This window comes from Coturnix japonica, chromosome 2 (assembly GCF_054131305.1).
Source record: "Coturnix japonica strain WE chromosome 2, WE-NBRP24, whole genome shotgun sequence".
Classification (NCBI taxonomy): domain Eukaryota; kingdom Metazoa; phylum Chordata; class Aves; order Galliformes; family Phasianidae; genus Coturnix; species Coturnix japonica.
Window position 1 is genome coordinate 120,641,959 of NC_140664.1, and position 18,451 is coordinate 120,660,409.

Here is an 18,451-nt window from a genome sequence, read left to right on the forward strand (position 1 = left end):
ATTCCAGGTTGATTTTCTAAATTATGTAAAAATATCATGTCATCATAATGACTTAACCTAGAATTTTTTTGCATCTTAGCAAATGCTAAACTCAGAGACTTCCATTAGAATGAATTCTGAAAATACTTGAATAATGCATTCATATATAATCATAATGAATTCATGCATTTTTAACTATTATTCCTACGTAGGACTCCTTGTTTTGATCTAGAATTATTACAGCAAATTAAGACATGCTAGAAGTTATTTATCTGTCCTTCTTGTCCTCAAAGAATGGGGTATATTTCACTTGAAAAGCAGAGGGTACATAGGTACCAAGGGTGAAGAAGCAGTGGTAGTGCTGAGGGTAGAAAATTAGGAAGAGATGCTGACGAGGACACGGGGTTGCAACATACTGGGGAGTTCTGGAATGTGTCAGTGCATGTTTGCACATTCAGAATGGAAAAATGCACTTAAGCACATGGATGCTATCTGTCAAATCTGAATAGTTCATTGCAGATTAGTCCTTCAGAAGACTAGCAAAAAATACTATTTTCTCCATTTCAATAAATATTTCCAACCACATTAGTTATATAAAGTAGTGGAAGCTGTGCTGACTCCTTTGCACCTGTTGTCTGTATAAAGTAAAAGTAGAAATAAAAACATTTCCACCATTTTTTTTTCTCTGTTATGCATTCATATCACTCAGGAAAGCAGCTTAATGTTGTACCTTCCACAGCTGCGAAATGAATATTTTGTGGTACACGAAGGCCGTACTCTGTGCAATTGAGTTTTACAGTTATAGAGATGCACCTCCAGAAATTACAATCCACAGGGGAGAAACTAAAAATACTTCAAATTTAGCAAAATGACCTTCCCTCCAGAACAACGTGGAGTGCATTCTATCAGTTTTAAGCTGTGATGTTTATTGTGTAATGGTGTCATACCTGTAGGTTGCATGGTGCACTGTATGAAAACTTGAGGGGACATAATATGGGAATATTGTTTCATACTGCTGTATTTTAGATATAGGTAGTAATCATATTATTATTATTCCATTGTATAAATTGGTTCATTGGTTGACTGTGAAATGTGTTGTACAGTTTATTTACATTAGATCAGATGTGCTGTAATTATGAAGAAAATTTAGCTCAACTCATCAGTTACACAAAATTTAAACCCAAATGGTTTTAAATTTTATATTGTACTAAATAATTCTGCAAATATAAGGATGTTTTCCTGAAGTCCTTAAAGTTTCTGCAAGCTTTCACTGACGTTTTGCTTTTGGCAACCTTTCCTATGTGCACAGATATTGAAGGGCTTGAATCTCAAAGTTAATTGTGGCCAGACAGTAGCTCTGGTTGGTGGCAGCGGCTGTGGGAAAAGTACAACTGTTCAGCTCATCCAGAGGTTTTACGACCCCAAGGAGGGCACGGTAAGACCCCTTTCAAGTGAGCAGACTGCTCTGTGTGTCTCAGTTGTTGGAAGTCAGCTTCTGGTCTCATTGCCATTGTTCAAATGACACAGACAAGTCTCGCCTAAAAAAAGTCAGGGGTTGGGCTGGAGAAGGAGTTCTGGGCAAAAGCACTTAGTAAATGGTGCTTGTCTGCTTCCCCTGCTTTAGATTACCATCGATGGGCAGGATCTTAAGAGCCTGAATGTAAGATACCTGCGGGAGATTATCGGTGTGGTGAACCAGGAGCCCGTGCTGTTTGCTACAACTATTGCAGAAAATATTCGTTATGGCCATGAGGATGTCACCATGGAAGAAATTGAAAAAGCTACCAAGGAGGCTAATGCTTATGATTTCATCATGAAGCTCCCCAAGGTAAGCAAGCCAGCCGTCCTGCTTGAATAATGGCTCTTCAACCTACTCAGTTAGCAATGAGTTTCTCAGAAGGGCATCCCCTGAACAGAGGAACCTCTTCCCGGAGCTGTGAATATGCAGAGCTGTGCAGAGCTTCCTCACAACTTTTGAGAATAATCTTGTTTTTAACTTATTAAGTGATGGCTGGATGAGCATTTAGGAAACTATAAGAGTTGTAGGGACACAAACAGGCAGGTATATTTAAGTGGATGCTTAACATGCAGTACTTTGAGGAAGGAGAAGATGCTTGCTGGGGCTGCTAACATAGATCTGCCTTGTCTGTACACTGCTCTTCTTTGGTGAAAGAGCCTTGCCACTGAGTGTGGTGGTGGAAATGTTATCTTGCAGAAGTTTGAAACTGTGGTTGGAGAAAGAGGGGCACAGCTGAGTGGAGGGCAGAAGCAGCGAATAGCAATTGCCCGAGCTCTGGTTCGCAATCCTAAAATTCTTCTGCTTGATGAGGCAACGTCAGCTTTGGACACTGAGAGTGAATCCGTTGTGCAGGCAGCACTGGACAAGGTCAGTATTGCTGTGAAATAAAGCAGGTAAGGAAGAGCCTAAGATGTACTTTTTTCATGCTTTTATTGAAAGAATCAGAAGGAGACCATTGATATGCAAAAGGTAAACACTGATTTGTCAAATATTCTCTGTACAGATAATTTTTTTTGTTTCTGCATGTATTATAAAGAGGAATCTTGTTTCAAGTGAGGAATTGGAATTATATTTTCTGCATTATTAATCTTAAATTAAAAAAATTCTCCATGCAAATAACATCCCCTACCATTATCAGTCCTATAGATATGCATATAATTGTCATTGACCTACTTAATTAATTAATCTTGGAGCCAGACAGAGAGAATAAGAGCTACCAGCATGTCATAACATGTTTGTAGCAATGACCCAGCAGTAAATACTGCAAAGAAACATTTTCTGCTGTTAATTTAATACCTCTAGATGCTCGTTCTGTTCTCATGGTAAGCTATCTCATTAAGTGATAGCTGATCCCTCATGTAACACAAGAGTCTCTACATTAATTCTGGGGCCAGACCACCAAATGTTGCTTTAATTTTACCCAGGCAGCTTCTGTTTCAGCTGGTGAACTGTATTGCTTTCTACTGGTGCCATTTGCAGTAATAGTGCTGGGCAAAGAAAGACAATTCCCGGAAAATTATTGATGGAAATATGGAACCTTAACATACAGGTTACTTAGATTTTCTTGGTCAGATTACCTTATAAAAATGGCTCCATCTCTGCCCTTGCAGAATAGTTAGGGTTGTAAGATACTTCTTGAAGTCTGTTTTTCCAAAATGTTTTAAAACTTACGCTTTTTTTTCTGAATTATTTTAAAGGTTCCATTAGGACTTACTCAACCTTAATGTGAAGATGAACTCTTTTGAACATACTTGGAAATATTTATCTTTAAATATTATTTCTAGGCAAGAGAAGGACGGACCACGGTTGTAGTAGCTCATCGTCTGTCAACAGTCCGAAATGCAGACCTTATTGCTGTGTTTGACAGTGGAGTTGTCACAGAACAAGGAAATCATTCTCAACTGATTGAGAAAAAGGGAATCTACTACAAACTTGTTAACATGCAGGTAAATTTTTCCCTGCTTTTGCCTCGTTTACTTCTTTGTGTTCTGTGCCCATAATTACTGTATGGTCTGAGAAGTATTCTGTAGGAATTCTGCAGTCTGTGCTTTCAAGAGCAAAAATATTTCAGAGATGAAACCACTGGATTTCACATCAGAGGTATTTAAACCCAGGATAGTACATTTTTTAAAACCTTTCAGGGTCTGAAACTTAAAAGGTTATTCTGTATTCGCCTATTAGAAAGCTAATATCAATAGTCTATGGTAAAAGGTAAAATATGGTAGCGGATGACTAGAGGGATATTTCATGCATATTTATGGTGTTTGATTATAACCCTCTCTGCTGAAGTTCTTTTTAACCAAATAAACAAACAGGAATAAAAGTAAAACAATCCAGCTATGATGAGTGCAGAAATAGGTACACTTACAATGTTACATAGCCAGAAACAGAGATTGGAAATTAAAATTCAAACATAAATATCAGAAATTTATTAATAAGTGAAGAAAAGTCTTTTACTACATCCCAATGTCAAGAAATGTAAAATGGACTGAAAATAAAACCAATTTCTATAACTTGGAATTAATAAATTAGAAAAAATATGGAAATAAAGAAAAAAAGTATGATAGCACATGAACCAATAAGACTTAAATATATACATATATATGAAGGAATACAAGCTAAAGGCAAATTTAAATCCAGTTGTTACATAATTCCTTAATGACGGATAGATATTTTCTCTTTCTGCCAAAGGCACTGAATAAAATGCCACCAAAATATTTTCAGTTTATTCAAATTTTTCAGTCAAAGTCAATTTTTGACTTGTTTCATGTTGGACTTCCCTATTAAATTTAAAGTCAAGAATTGTTCACGGTGTTCTGTACTGACAAGGAGGCAATTTCCTCACTTCATGGATGATCAGCATGTCCCTAAAATCCCAAGATTTTTCATAGAATTCAAAACATTGTTAGGAATTCACACTTGCACTTTCCTTACCTCCTCTTACTGTAAGTATTCTCTTGATAGGTTGTGTACTCATAAATGAATCTAGCTCTGAATATGGAGACCTACTCAAATATAATGCAGCGTTTCATATCTGCCTGTAACATTATGCATTATTCTGCCCTTACTTCTTTCCTCTAATTTGTGACTTCAGTTAATTTGACTTTCTCAAAATTTTGACAGTTCAAAACATTATATGCATTATTAATCTTAGCATTGTGTTCTTCCCTGTTTTAGGCTATAGAAACTGAAGATCCATCATCAGAAAAAGGCGAGAATGCAGTCAGTGTCAACAAAAGAAGTGGATCTCAATCAAGTTTGGATGAATCCTTAAAGAAAGGATTGAAGAGAGGATCAACTCGGAGAAGCATGAAAAAGCCAGGAGAACCTAACGATACTGATGGGAAAGATAGTTCACCTGTAAGTATCTTTACAAAACTACTAGTGAATTCCTTCCAGTAGCGTATCACAACTTAATTTGTACTTCTGCCCTAGAAAGGTGCAAAAAGAAACAAGCATTTGATAGCCTCTACTGAAACAAATCAGAAATCTTCTAAATTACTCTAATTCTAATTCTTAGTAGCCTTTAAGTGGTAATATTCCTAACTTGTTTTCTTGTTTTATTACTCTCACTGTTAATTTGCTATAAAACAAACCGATATATTTACACAGCATAAAGACTTTGTCAACCTGAATTAAAAATTCTTTTTTGGGCAAATAAGTTTTTCAACAAGTCTGGAATATCAGATTATTATCAGATGAACATCCACAAATACTTTTCCATCTGTTATAAATTCCTCGGTGGAGAACTACTTGAATTAGTCTAGTTATGGATTACACACAGAGAGCAGTGCATTCAGCCAGCACTAAACAATACCAATTGATCAATGAAAATGAAATAATTAGCCTAAAATATTACAACAGAAATTGCAGATATGTTCTAACAGCTCTTTCTTTCTTGTAGTAACATGAAAATAGGCATACACAGTTAATTATTTATGCTGCTAAAAAGTGTACACGTTGACTTTGCCTTAATTGATCTTGGGAGTAGGAATTTGAATTGCTATTTTTTCTCCATATTTCTCCAAATACATTTATTTCCTACCAAATTTCTCCTTCCCTAAGGCTGAAGAATTACCTCCAGTTTCATTTCTGAAGCTTATGAAGTTGAACAAAAAAGAATGGCCGTACTTTGTAGCTGGAACTTTCTGTGCAATTGTCAATGGAGCTTTACAACCTGCATTTTCAGTCATATTTTCAGAAATTATAGGGGTAAGTTCAAATAAAATATGGAAAGATCTATATAGCTCATAAAAATTATTTTCAATAAGGTCTTAATCAGTGGATTATGAAACTGAGGAGTAGGTGAAGCACTGTTACAGAAGACTTAACAACTATCTGAGACTTACAAAATACTATAAATCTTGTTATACTCTGAAATTTTCTTCTTTTATCCACAAGCAAATGTAACATTTACTCAAGTTTTCTGTGAATGCAAATGAGCATCAAAAGTAGTTACTAAGAATCACGAGAGCAGTTTAGATTATTTCCTGTTTAAGCAGTTGGTGTTTCAAATATTATTTTGTATTATTTTATAGATTTTTACAGAAGATGATCCCAAAATTTTGAGAGAAAAGAGCAACTTATATTCATTGCTGTTCTTAGCACTTGGGATCATTTCCTTTTTTACTTTCTTTTTTCAGGTATGTATTATAATTATAGATTCATTATAACTTTTCTAACTTTTCTAACTTCTCCAACTTTTCTAACTTCATTATAGTTATCTTACCATAAAAAAGTGTCATTATAATCTTTAGATTTGCCATAATGTGTTGTGTCATGATTTCTGAATATATTTGTATAGCTCCATTAAATAAGCCTACATAGTTAAATGGTGAGGTGTACATAGAAGAGCAGCACAAACATTCTTCTGTACAAACTTCATTTTGTTCATGGAACTGCCTTGCTGTACATGCATGCAAAAACACCTACACAGAGTAAAGGACTGAGTTAGATAGATATGACAAATCTGTTCAACTTAAAAGTGTTCAGATGATATTAGAATGGAATGGAATGTGCTGTGAGCCTGCTAGGATTTATGAACATGAAATGTATTTTTACATGTTATGTGAGATCACAACAGCGACATTTTGTATTTTGATATTGTAGAGACAGCACATGTAAAACATTCGTTGGGTAAATGCAAACAATGTGATGTACATTAAGCGCTGTAATTTTTCTCTAATAGGGTTTTACATTTGGCAAAGCTGGAGAAATTCTTACAATGAGGCTTCGATTCATGGCATTTAAAGCAATGCTGAGACAGGTAAAGAAAACAAGTATTTTCATTTCCATTTTTTGGTAACAATAGTTAATTGTATAAGTACTGTAGCCTACCTGTATTCTGCTTCACTCTACCATTTAATGACTTATCTACAAAGCAGATTCTTTCAAGTAGTTTAGAAACATAATTTGGTTAGTTACATGGGATTAAATAAAGTATCTGTAGAGAAAATGCTGTAAATCAATATAATATAAGAATATAAGAATTTTTTGTGTACTCCTTGCAAACTCTTAGACTCACAGTTAAGTTACTAATGCTTAATGTTAACACCAGCCAAATCCTTTTATATTTTCACGTGTGCTTTGCTCTCTTGGCGCTCTATTTTACCTGTGCATCTTACTACGAAATTTTTACTTCAGATGTCTGATTTAAATTGTGATACATTTAGATATGTTTTTATTTATGTCTTGAAGGTCTCTTTCAAAGAGTTCTCAAATGTATATTTTTTATTTATTAACACAATAATGATATCTAAAGCCACTTTCAGAGCATTAAGGGATAAATATTTTCTTAATGATTTTAAGTAATTCCTGTGGTTAACCAAACTGGCCTTTATTTTTGCATGATTTCAGGGTCACGATTTAGATTTTAAAATATAGAATATGCTTCTGATTTTTATGTCTTGCACATAAAGCTACATGAGGACAGAATTTGATTCAAGTGGACAGAACTATTTGCAGTGTGGACAGAAAGCTATTGTATTCTGAAAAAACTATGAATTACTGGTCGGCTTCACTGAAAATCTAAAGAAAGAGGATTATGACTTTTGGGTCTTGCTCTTTACAGAGGCATGTGCTACATCAGCAGGTCTTCACCTGATCAGTATTACACATTGATGTTGAAATTAGATATTTGGTCTCACGGTGAAAAAGTTATAAACTATGTAACAAATGACCAGGGTTGGTTGTAGTGTTTTGTTTGGTTGGTTTTATGTATTTTGTTTCATTGCTTCCAAATAAGCCTTTCCAGTCTGAGAGAAACAAAGCAATGAATCAGGAGTTTTTACCTTTAAAATGCTTAACATTTAATCCATCCCCAAACAGCTTAGCAATTGGGAAGGAATATGACTGAAGAGTCATATGACTTAAGAAGGAGCAGTTTCAACAGCTGTGGAGGAGATGATGTTTTTGTTCTGAGAATCCCACAGGTTGTTTTCTATCCTCCTTCCTAGAGGCAGCATATACATCAGGTCATCCACAGACATGCACTTCTTCCTAAGATATCCATGTCCAATGAAGGAGTTAGACTTAAATATGCAGAAATTATTTACTTGCAGATACATGGCCTTCTAACACTGAGTTCAGCTGTATTACAAAGATTTCACTTTTACTTTCATGTTTATATTAAAAACTGGTCCTAAGACAAATGCTTCTTATTATAGGACATGGCCTGGTTTGATGATCCTAAAAACAGCACTGGAGCACTGACAACAAGACTTGCTAATGATGCCTCACTAGTGAAAGGGGTAAGTAAAATTTGGTTTTGGAATTTGATTTAGTGCGTAATAAAGTTGCAGCAGGAATTTAACTGGTTGATTAACAGTCTGCACTTTGCCAGCATCAAATATTTCTATTAGTGGTAAAATGATATCTGTTACAGGCTGCATGTGGCTCTGGGCATCCTGGTCTGGTGGTCGCCATGGCAGGGGGGTTGAAACTGGATGATCTTTGAGGTCTTTTTCAACCCAGGCCTTTCTGTGCTTATGTGATTCTGTGATAGAGTGCACCGATGCATTTTTAAACAGCAACAGTAATAAATGCTTACAAAACATGAGCAAATCTTTTAGGTTTACTATTGTGCTGTATTGTGATTTTCATTATTAAATTCATCAGGATTTGCTTCATCGAAGAAGTCAATTTAGAGACATTTTATTTACCCGAAGATATGTATATAAATGTGTTCAGCTGAACAGATCTCCATTTTTTTTATTTGCACAATATCAGTTAAAAATAAAATTTTCTACTTCTTTCTTCTATCTCCAGGCAACTGGCGTCAGATTGGCATTAATTGCCCAAAACATAGCTAACCTGGGAACTGGAATTATTATATCTTTAGTTTATGGCTGGCAGCTGACCCTGTTACTTTTAGCTGTTGTACCAATCATCGCAGCAGCAGGAATGATTGAAATGAAGATGTTGGCTGGGCATGCAAAAAAAGATAAAATAGAGCTGGAAGCTGCAGGAAAGGTGGGTCAAGTGAATTTCATCTGTCTCCATGGAATACAAGTCATGTTTCCCAAGGCATTGATAATGGACATACTTATAAATAGAGATAATATCCTGATATATAACTTCAAGAGATAGATTGTAATTGCAGTAGGAGGCCTATAGAGCACAACAGCCCTTCAGTAAGAGCTAACACCTGATACTTATTTTCATACCTGATTAACACCAGAATATGCTAAGCATTGCTCAGGCACATTCTTTTTCTTGTCCGTTCTGATAATTTCTATTTTCCTAATTTTGCAACCCTCTTCATTTTGATATTTTTTATTTTCTGGTATTCTTTGTCATGCCATCTGCATTGTTGCTTTTTTATTTTGTTCCTTCTCATCTTACTAATCCTAGGGATAACATGTGCATATCACACCAGTTTCTGGATCTGTCTGCCATTCATTTATTTCTTGAGTGGAAGGGAAAGGTGACAGTTGAAAAACCAGAAGGCTAGGTTCTTGTTTAAGAATTAAAGACAGGTATTTAATATTACTTCATTCCAAAAATACTCAACTATTTTGTCACTTCCCAGATTTTACTTTCGTCAATGAAAAATTTCCTCAAACTTTTGGAAACTCCCTTTCCGTATCTTAACGTTTTCAGAAGGTGTTGAGCAGAGTTATTTATGCACAGATGTGCATGGAAGGAATCTTCAGATTTGGTATTGAAATGTATGTGTCTGCAGATGTGTTGGCAGTTTAAAGTTCCCTTTTAGGAGATGCTGTGGTATTCGAGGCCTTCAGTTGCCATTTCAGAAGGGTGTGTGTTTACTCTGTGTCCTATCTGACATAAGTTGACTCAACACAAGACACCAACATGTGGGCAGGTGTAATTTACTTTACTCAGTTAATGATTCTTGAGAAAGAGACTACGTGAACAGGTATCCTTTCATAGTTTAGCCACCTAAAATCAGATATCTTAATCTGGATCTGAATCCCCCATTAATTCCTGTTTACTAAAATGGTTACAATTCCAATAATTGTATTTCTAGATAAAGTTGTTGAGAAATATTTTTGTCCCTCCAAGTCAACAGGAATGATTAAGTAACGATCTTTTCATGGGCTCTTGCACATAAGCAAAAAATGCTTTTCCTTTGTTTTCAACTGATTGCTTCTGCTTCTTCTTCCTTCTGCTGTACATTTAATTAATCATATTTTGTTGTAAGCTATCGTGGGAAAGAGACTGACAATATTTGGAATAGCCCCTACAGAATTTCTTAGAAGAGCAAACTGTGAAAAAGGTAGCATAAATGTTACATAAATCAATGATTTGGGGCAATACGTAAGAAAATACTTAGTTTTCTTAGCAGTGTATGAGTGTTCCCTGTCAGGATAAGCAAACACTAGGACACAGGCATTTTATTCAGTTAACAGAATATTTAAAAATAGTTTTGTTCATAGTAAGGAGGGTTCTACTTGGAAAATTTAATGAATTTGATTTACTAACAAAAATACCTGACTACTCCTTTGAGTATTGGTGAGAGCACATAACTAAGGATAAACTATGTCATTTCTTTGAAATCATTAACACTGTGTATTACATTCAAACCAATGTTACTTTTTTAAGTGCAAATTTTCAAACAGTGGCACAAACATTACCCAGGCTATAAAATAATTCTACACTGGAACAAAGATAACAATACATTTAAAAAATCTTTGGTAGCAATTTATGGAAAAACAAAAACAAACAAAAAAAGCTTTGAGATCTGTGTTATAGATAAGCAAGATAAAAATAGTGAGGAATTGCTGCCCTCCCAGCAACAGCAGCTGAGGCCAACTGGAATGCCCAACTCACCATGTACTGTGCTGGATGCAACATGTAGGTCAGGGACTCAAGCCCTGTGTGTCAAGCAGAAGTAAACAGTTACAACACATAATTACCAAGACATTCTAAGTATAGCCCAAACTGAGTAGACTGGAAGTTGAATGCTACGTTGCCATTTTTTATCATCCAGTATTTTCTCCTTAACTGTCACTGTCTAGAAGTCTTTCACACTCTGTTTGGAAGACAATAGAGGATTCTTACCAGAAAATTCTGAGCATCATCTGAAAACTTCACATCAACTAAAAAGAAAAACTTAAAAGGCTTTCTTTCATACCAAAGGTCCGCAATATAAAAAATATATAAAAAATACAGAACTGTATTCTAGCAGATACTGATGAAGTTATAGTAAGGAACTGCGACATGATCTTAACTTCCAGTTAAAACATTTGTATTTCTATTACAGATTGCCACAGAAGCCATAGTAAATATTCGAACTGTTGCTAGTTTGACTCGGGAAAAAAGATTTGAGCTCATTTATGGAGAACATTTGCTTGTACCATACAGGTATGTTAAAAGTAACTGAAGAATTAAAATAAAAATTTGTAGTTTAATTGTAGAATAAAATACATGTTTTCACTTGTGCCAGCAACTTTTTGTTAGCACATTGTATTTAATTAATGAAAAGATCAAAAGAGCACACCTGTGAGTTTGGCTCTTGTTCTTGATGCCAAAAGGAAACATACAGTTATGACTCATGAATGGTGTCAATAGAATTGAAATATTTTGATTTTTTTTCCTGATAAGATTCATACTAACCAGAAATTTTCTCTCTGCCTTACTCTCAGTTATACCTGTAGTTTTATCATCCAAAATCTCATTTCTGCATCAGAAATGCAGGCTTAATCCTATTTGAGAGAGTACTTTTGACTGCTTACATTGAAAAGACGTAGATTCCCAATATTGTAAAATCTGTTATTTGGTTAACCGAACATTAGAGGCCAAAAGCTAAACATTCTGCTCTTCTTTTCCTTTTCTTCTTACATGGTGCAGTAGCACATGGACTAAAACATAAAGTGTCTTAGCACTAAAACTATGGTATTGTAAGACAAGAAACAGATGTAGTAGCTAAAATGTCACCTTTTTCTGTACCCGTATTCCCAGACACACTTGGAAATAAAATTCTGGAAACAAAATGAACTTGGACACAGACTAATAGGAGATAAAGGTTTATATCACATAAGCATCAGTACATTTGCATTCCTAGCAGCAGCATCTGAAGTCATTTAATTGCTGGTGGGTTTTTTTGCATTTTTTAATATGATGACGCAATTTTATGAAAACATGCATTCTTTCTTACAGAAATTCTGTGAAGAAGGCACATATATTTGGGTTTTGTTTCTCCCTTTCACAAGCAATGATGTTTTTTACCTATGCTGCCTGTTTCCGCTTTGGAGCGTATCTTGTGGTTAATGGACACATGCAGTACAAAAGTGTGTTCTTGTAAGTACTGTTTTGCAATCATTTTTCAAGACCTTTGTTTACTACATAGAGATATTATGAATCCATGCTATGAGAATATACACAGATTTTATTTATTCTTTACTTAAATATAATGAAAACATACCGCAGAGGATATTGTCACATTGTTACAGGCTTGATTACTTCTTTTCCTAAATAATTTAAAAATAAATCACTAACTCCCAGAAGTCCCTGAACCATAGAGGGGAAATCACAGAAATAGTAGAATTATACAAATTTTGCTGTTCATTGACCATTTTTCTCCTCGCCTCATTTGAAATTTAATAGCTAACTAGTATTAATAATTAAATAATTTTATGTTAAATAAGTAATGAAAACATCAAATTTTGAATCAAAGTTTGCTTCTCTCATTTCATTAGAAGAGAACAAAAGCAAATTTCTGGAACTAATTGAGTAAGTAAAGCAATAGTGTGTGGTTACTGCTTTATTCTTTTGTAAACGTAGTCTCCTTTTTTCTTTAAGTAAAAGTTGACCATGGTTCCATTTCCATCGTTCCTTTCTCCATCCTCTGTTGATTTTTTTTTCTGATTTCTTTTATAGAGTGTTTTCAGCTGTTGTATTTGGTGCTATGGCATTAGGACAAACCAGCTCTTTTGCACCAGACTATGCCAAAGCCAAGATATCAGCAGCCCACTTGTTTGTGCTGTTTGATAGAGTACCTTCAATAGACAGTTACCGTGAAGATGGAGAGAAACCTGTAAGTAAGCGTCAAAAAAGTCAATATAATTTCTTGCCCAAACTGTGTTAGAGGTTATTTGTTTTGAAAATCTGGTCTTACATTAGGATTTGTGTGGAATTGGCGAATTTGCAATTATATTCTATTTATTTCAGTGTTACCCTTTGGTTTTGTATCTTCACAAAGATTCAGACCATAGAGCTAAAGGCAGCATTGCAGAAAGTGCAAAACTCTCCTAATTTTAGTGGACAAAAAGTGTCTTAAACAATTCTATTTGAAATATTTGTCATCTGTAAAACTGATTTAAAGATGTAACTGTGATGCTGTTTCAATTATAGGTAACATTTGGGGAAAACACAAGGGTAAAAGACGTGAAATTTAACTATCCAAACCGACCAGAAGTCAAAATCCTCCAAGGCTTGAATCTAGAAGTAGGAAAAGGACAAACGTTGGCCCTTGTGGGTAGCAGTGGATGTGGAAAAAGCACTGTTGTTCAGCTACTTGAGAGATTTTATGATCCACTCAGTGGAGAAATTGTAAGTATTTTGTGAGACTATACCAATATTTTAAGTGAGGATATGTTAATTTTGTTTCATGTGATGTGATAAAGTATAACAGATAATGATAAACTTTTAAAGCATTTTTTTATGGACAAGAAGTGCATTTTCCGTGTTTGATGTATAAATGCAGTGAAGTGTTATAAAGAAGAGTCCTAATTACTCACTTTATACTGAATTAATGCAACAAAACCTGTGTGGTAAAAATATGCTTGATCCACAACCTAACAATGGCAATAGGAAGATTGCTTTGAATTCAGAGCAAACTATATAAGGTTTTAAAACATTTTGATAAAAACACTTAAAAGATTGTTTAATAAGGGCTGTTTAATAAGTATATATGCTACTGTACAGTGTAGCGTTGGAATTTTCTATCAATGTTTTTTCTGAAAATAGTGAACATCGATGAAAATAATTTTTACCTATCAGAAGTATGAAAGAATTTAACCTAAAGTTCTTAGAAATAGCTACAAAATATTCTGCATCTTCAAAATTTTGATGGAAGCAAAGAAAAGAATGTAGAAAACAGAAGGGGCTACCATCACCTGTGTATATATAGTCATTAGAAAATTTCAAAACCCCAGGGAGAAGAAGGGGAAGGGATTGTATGAGTTTTCAATCTGGTATCTGTAAGGAAAGCTCCAATTGCACCATTTTTTAAATTTGCAGCAAGTCCCAAATACACATATATCCATGTGATTTAAATTTAAAACGTTTTAACTTTCAGGTTTTTGATAACAAAGATGCAAAGACCTTAAATATCCAGTGGCTGAGAGCTCACATTGGTATAGTCTCACAAGAGCCAATCCTGTTTGACTTCACTATCGCTGAAAACATCGCATACGGGGACAACAGTCGGGAGGTGTCCCATGAGGAAATCATTAGTGCAGCAAAAGCAGCCAATATTCATTCCTTCATCGACTCTCTGCCAGAAGTAAGTTCCATTCTTTCTCTCCTATTCAGACCTGCATGCAACCTACAGTGTTGTTAGAAGGTGTATCTATACAGCTTGACTTCATGTTGTCAAGCTGCTTTTTGCATTGATTAGAAAAAATATAACTGTATAGACTCTCAATATTTTATGGATCACTTTTGGTTTCTAATGATTCTTATCACAATATGCTGTTTCCTACACTGTGCAAAGAAATTTTGCAATATATACTGATGTCTCATAAGTTTCAGTGCTCTTTGCAACAAAATATATATCACATTACGGACTACAGTGAACAACACATTAATTTCTCTAGAGCTCTGATTGATCTTCCTTAACTGAGATACCTAAATTAACAACAGAACTGCACAAATCCACAGTATACATATAGAGAGACAGCATATAAATATCTATGTCTATTAACAGCATATAATTTGGCCTGAAACCGATACATATTAGGCACTGATATTTTTTTCTTTAGGATGAATAAATGTTGGTTGGATTAACTGATTGGTTAGGAGGATTGCTTGGTGTTTAAGGTCAGGGGTTTAACCTGTCATAGACTTTCACTGACCTACAGTAGCTCTCAATCTCTGGATTAAGAATAGTGGGTTTTTTTCTACAGTACAGGGTCATTGCTTTAAGAAGTCTCAGAGTGAAAGATCTGTAGATCTGTGGTGAATAGCACTTCTGGTCATCTTTTTTAAGAAATATATCGACATGGAGTAAACAGCTTATAGAGCACTGGTGCCAGGACAGTAAGCTTAAATAAATTCAGGATGGATATGCATTCATATACTGAAATAAGTGTATTCTTTTTAGAAATACAATACTCGTGTAGGAGACAAGGGAACGCAGCTTTCTGGTGGACAGAAACAGCGTATTGCTATTGCTCGAGCTCTTGTACGTAAGCCGCAGATTCTGCTGCTGGATGAAGCTACATCTGCCTTAGACACAGAAAGCGAAAAGGTAACTTGGTTAAGAGACTGCAGAGGAAACTGAACACATTTGTTTGTATTCAGATTATTCATTCTGTCCCCAGAGATTAAAGCCTAAAGCTGGAAATATGGTGTTTTGTTCAAATTATGTAAGGCAAACATTAAGGCCCTCCTTTGCCCGAAAAACACCATTCTCTTTGTATCTATATGGCAGTAGGCAGATTGAAGTAGCAGCGAAGAAGGCTTTTATCTGCCTGGAATTTTTCAGGTTTCAATTGGGAACTGTTTGCCAAAATTGAATTAGGAGGAACAAACTTCAGAAATTGAACTGTTTGAAGAAATAATCTATTACAGCAGCTTTCAGTTCTTGCCAACACAGGCTAAATTCAAATCAGTAAGCTAAAGTCATAGCTATTCTCTTTCTCTCACTACTATATTACAGTTTATTCCAGATAGCAATTGAAATAATACAGCTTCCTGAATAGTTGTCCCATCACTGCCTCCAAGGCCATAGAAATGTCACCTTACTCTTCGCTGCATTACAGATAACCCAACAGGTACACCCAGACTGAACCACAGGGGGAAAAGAGCAGCTGTACTCGATTCTAATTTGCCTTTTGGTTTATTCATTGCACAGGTTGTCCAGGAAGCACTGGATAAAGCCAGAGAAGGTCGCACCTGCATTGTGATAGCTCACCGCCTGTCCACCATCCAGAATGCTGACAAGATTGCTGTGATCCAGAATGGCAAGGTCATAGAGCAAGGGACTCATCATCAGCTCCTGGCTGAAAAAGGCTTCTACTATTCACTGGTCAATGTTCAAAGTGGGTCATGCAACATGTAAATTAAAGGCAGTACTTCTCTCTGAAGTGTCACTCTAATTATTTCAATACTACATAATATTACTGGTCAGTCTTGATACTTTTTTTCTTCCAAAACAAAAGACTTTTTATAAATCCTATGAAAACAAGAAATAACAATATACCAGTTTCTCACAACTAGTTTTCATTATTCGAAGTACTTTACTATGTCTCCAAAGTGGAAGCCTATTACACCCATAAAAGTAGAAGCATGCTAAGCTGAATTTAATTCATATTAGCTGGCTTTGAATTCTACCAAAGTCACGCACATCTGGTAAACAGTATGTAAACATGATTGTACACATTAAAACCGGTGTTGCTATTGCTAGGAAGAAACCTTAAGCCTTATCTTCACAGTGCCTTCTGCTGAGTGTGTAGGGACCCAGTTATGGACTATTGGGCTTGTTGAGAACTGGCCAACTGGACCTTGGTGCCAGATGTCTCTTGTGGAGCCTTAGCCTGGTATTACTGCAAATATGGTCTTGGAATTACGGGGTACAGGTTGAAAACTAAGGCCCCAGAGCTATTAAGAAGTATCTCACTTGTGGTCACTTACTCACTGTTGAAGAAATGTGACTGTAAATGCTGGAAAGGACTGCTTTAAATCTATTACAGAAAAGAAGCAGCAGATAAGAAATTATAATTACACAGCATCAGCTCTGTGGTTTTGTATATTAATTGCTAATTTATTATATGAATTTTAAGAGTTAACTGCTTTGAATACAGTACAATAGCAATTAAGAATTTACCATTAGCAATATGTATTGTTAATAAATATCTCTGAAGTAAAGTTCTATTTTAAAGTTTAAAACTGGCCTGTTTAATCAGTCTTCTATGTTTCTGTCAGCAATTTCTAATTCCCTAAGATTTATATGTAAAAATCTGCCTATCTACACATAGATAGTTACTCTAGATAGTTACTCAAACACACACCTATATAAATGAGCTGATAGATAAGCTAGTCACTGTATTAATAATGCTCTCCAGAATGCTGATTAATGTGATCATTCTTCAGTCACTAACCTCTTATGTGCCTGTTTGACTGAACACCAGTTCAGTCAAACATAGAGCTCTTGTACGTAAGCCCCATGCATTCCTTATGTCAGATTTCTGCATCTTACTTCATTAGCTTTGGAATAAGGTTTCAGAGGGCTTTAAGCATGGACATCTCCTCAGCAATCCTAATGACTTTCCAAGCATATGCCACTGATTGCAGGAAAAACAAGAAAGAAGCATTTAAGTTCACCAGTCTGATAGGTGGGCCTCCTGCTAATTCTCCAAAGAGCACTCTCAAAAGAAAATGGTGTCTTAGGTACACAAGCTTTTTCCAACTGCAAATTCTTGTCAGTATGTTGAATAGTAGCATCCTGTTGCCCAACATTCACCAGCATACTTGCCCCTAGAATGGCAATTTCCTGATCTGAATGCAATGAATAGCTTAGTACCAGGCCCTTCTCTCACTTCTGAGATATAGAAAGCTCACCAAGACTATCCAGTGTTCTTTCCTCATAAAACTCTGAAGGAGCAGCATTTACCAGTTCCAAAGATCATGGAGTGTATCAACTCCAAACATTCAACTCCAAACAGTTACAGATCTCCACTAGTCTCTCTCAGATATTCCCTCCAAATTCTTCCCTAACTATCCCATGTTGGGATCAATAATCCTAATGTTGAATCCCAGTCAATCTAGCCTTAATGGAAACAATTCCCTTTCCTTATAAGCAAATCTTTTGAACATGCCCATCTGTTTCTTGCTACTATACTTGTCTAACACAATATTTCTACTTGCATTTATATCTGCAAAACTCCACAGACATTGAAAGATTTGTTAATGAATATTCCTTGTGACTACTGAAAGCACAAATAGATATAATGCCAACTTTTTCCTCAAGATCTGTAGTCTACATGTACATTTATAAATCGCCCTCCTATTTCTCTCCCTGAAAATGCAATCTAACATGCACGTATGGTCACTGCAAGGAAGACAACTTTCAATTGCGAAAAAACATTGCACACTGCCTATGAATACTGCCAACTCTGGCAGTTTTTGTACAGAAAAAAACCAAACCAAACCAAAACAAAACAAAAAAAAAAACCCACATTAAAAATGCACAAGAAGACTGTCTAAAGAACTGCTATTGGCTTTTTTTTGTTTTCTGGATAAATAATCTAGAACTATTTCATTCCAGTT

General features: G+C 35.3%; 1 protein-coding gene across 8 annotated transcripts in view; it reads left to right on the forward strand.

Moving 5' to 3' along the window:
* The window catches only part of LOC107309017 (ATP-dependent translocase ABCB1-like), a 47,369-nt gene extending 30,298 nt beyond the window's left edge, over positions 1–17,071 (forward strand). For all 8 annotated transcript variants that reach the window (XM_085540643.1, XM_085540641.1, XM_085540640.1 and 5 more), the window contains 17 exons: positions 1,289–1,414; positions 1,604–1,807; positions 2,195–2,365; positions 3,283–3,444; positions 4,676–4,858; positions 5,564–5,710; positions 6,037–6,141; positions 6,687–6,764; positions 8,164–8,247; positions 8,765–8,968; positions 11,223–11,323; positions 12,119–12,259; positions 12,839–12,995; positions 13,313–13,510; positions 14,259–14,465; positions 15,285–15,431; positions 16,038–17,071. In XM_085540643.1, coding sequence (XP_085396769.1) covers positions 1,289–1,414; positions 1,604–1,807; positions 2,195–2,365; positions 3,283–3,444; positions 4,676–4,858; positions 5,564–5,710; positions 6,037–6,141; positions 6,687–6,764; positions 8,164–8,247; positions 8,765–8,968; positions 11,223–11,323; positions 12,119–12,259; positions 12,839–12,995; positions 13,313–13,510; positions 14,259–14,465; positions 15,285–15,431; positions 16,038–16,244 — 2,622 coding nt within the window. In that variant the 3' untranslated portion in view covers positions 16,245–17,071. The remainder of the gene's footprint in view (positions 1–1,288; positions 1,415–1,603; positions 1,808–2,194; positions 2,366–3,282; positions 3,445–4,675; positions 4,859–5,563; positions 5,711–6,036; positions 6,142–6,686; positions 6,765–8,163; positions 8,248–8,764; positions 8,969–11,222; positions 11,324–12,118; positions 12,260–12,838; positions 12,996–13,312; positions 13,511–14,258; positions 14,466–15,284; positions 15,432–16,037) is intronic.
* Positions 17,072–18,451: the final 1,380 nt, after the last annotated feature.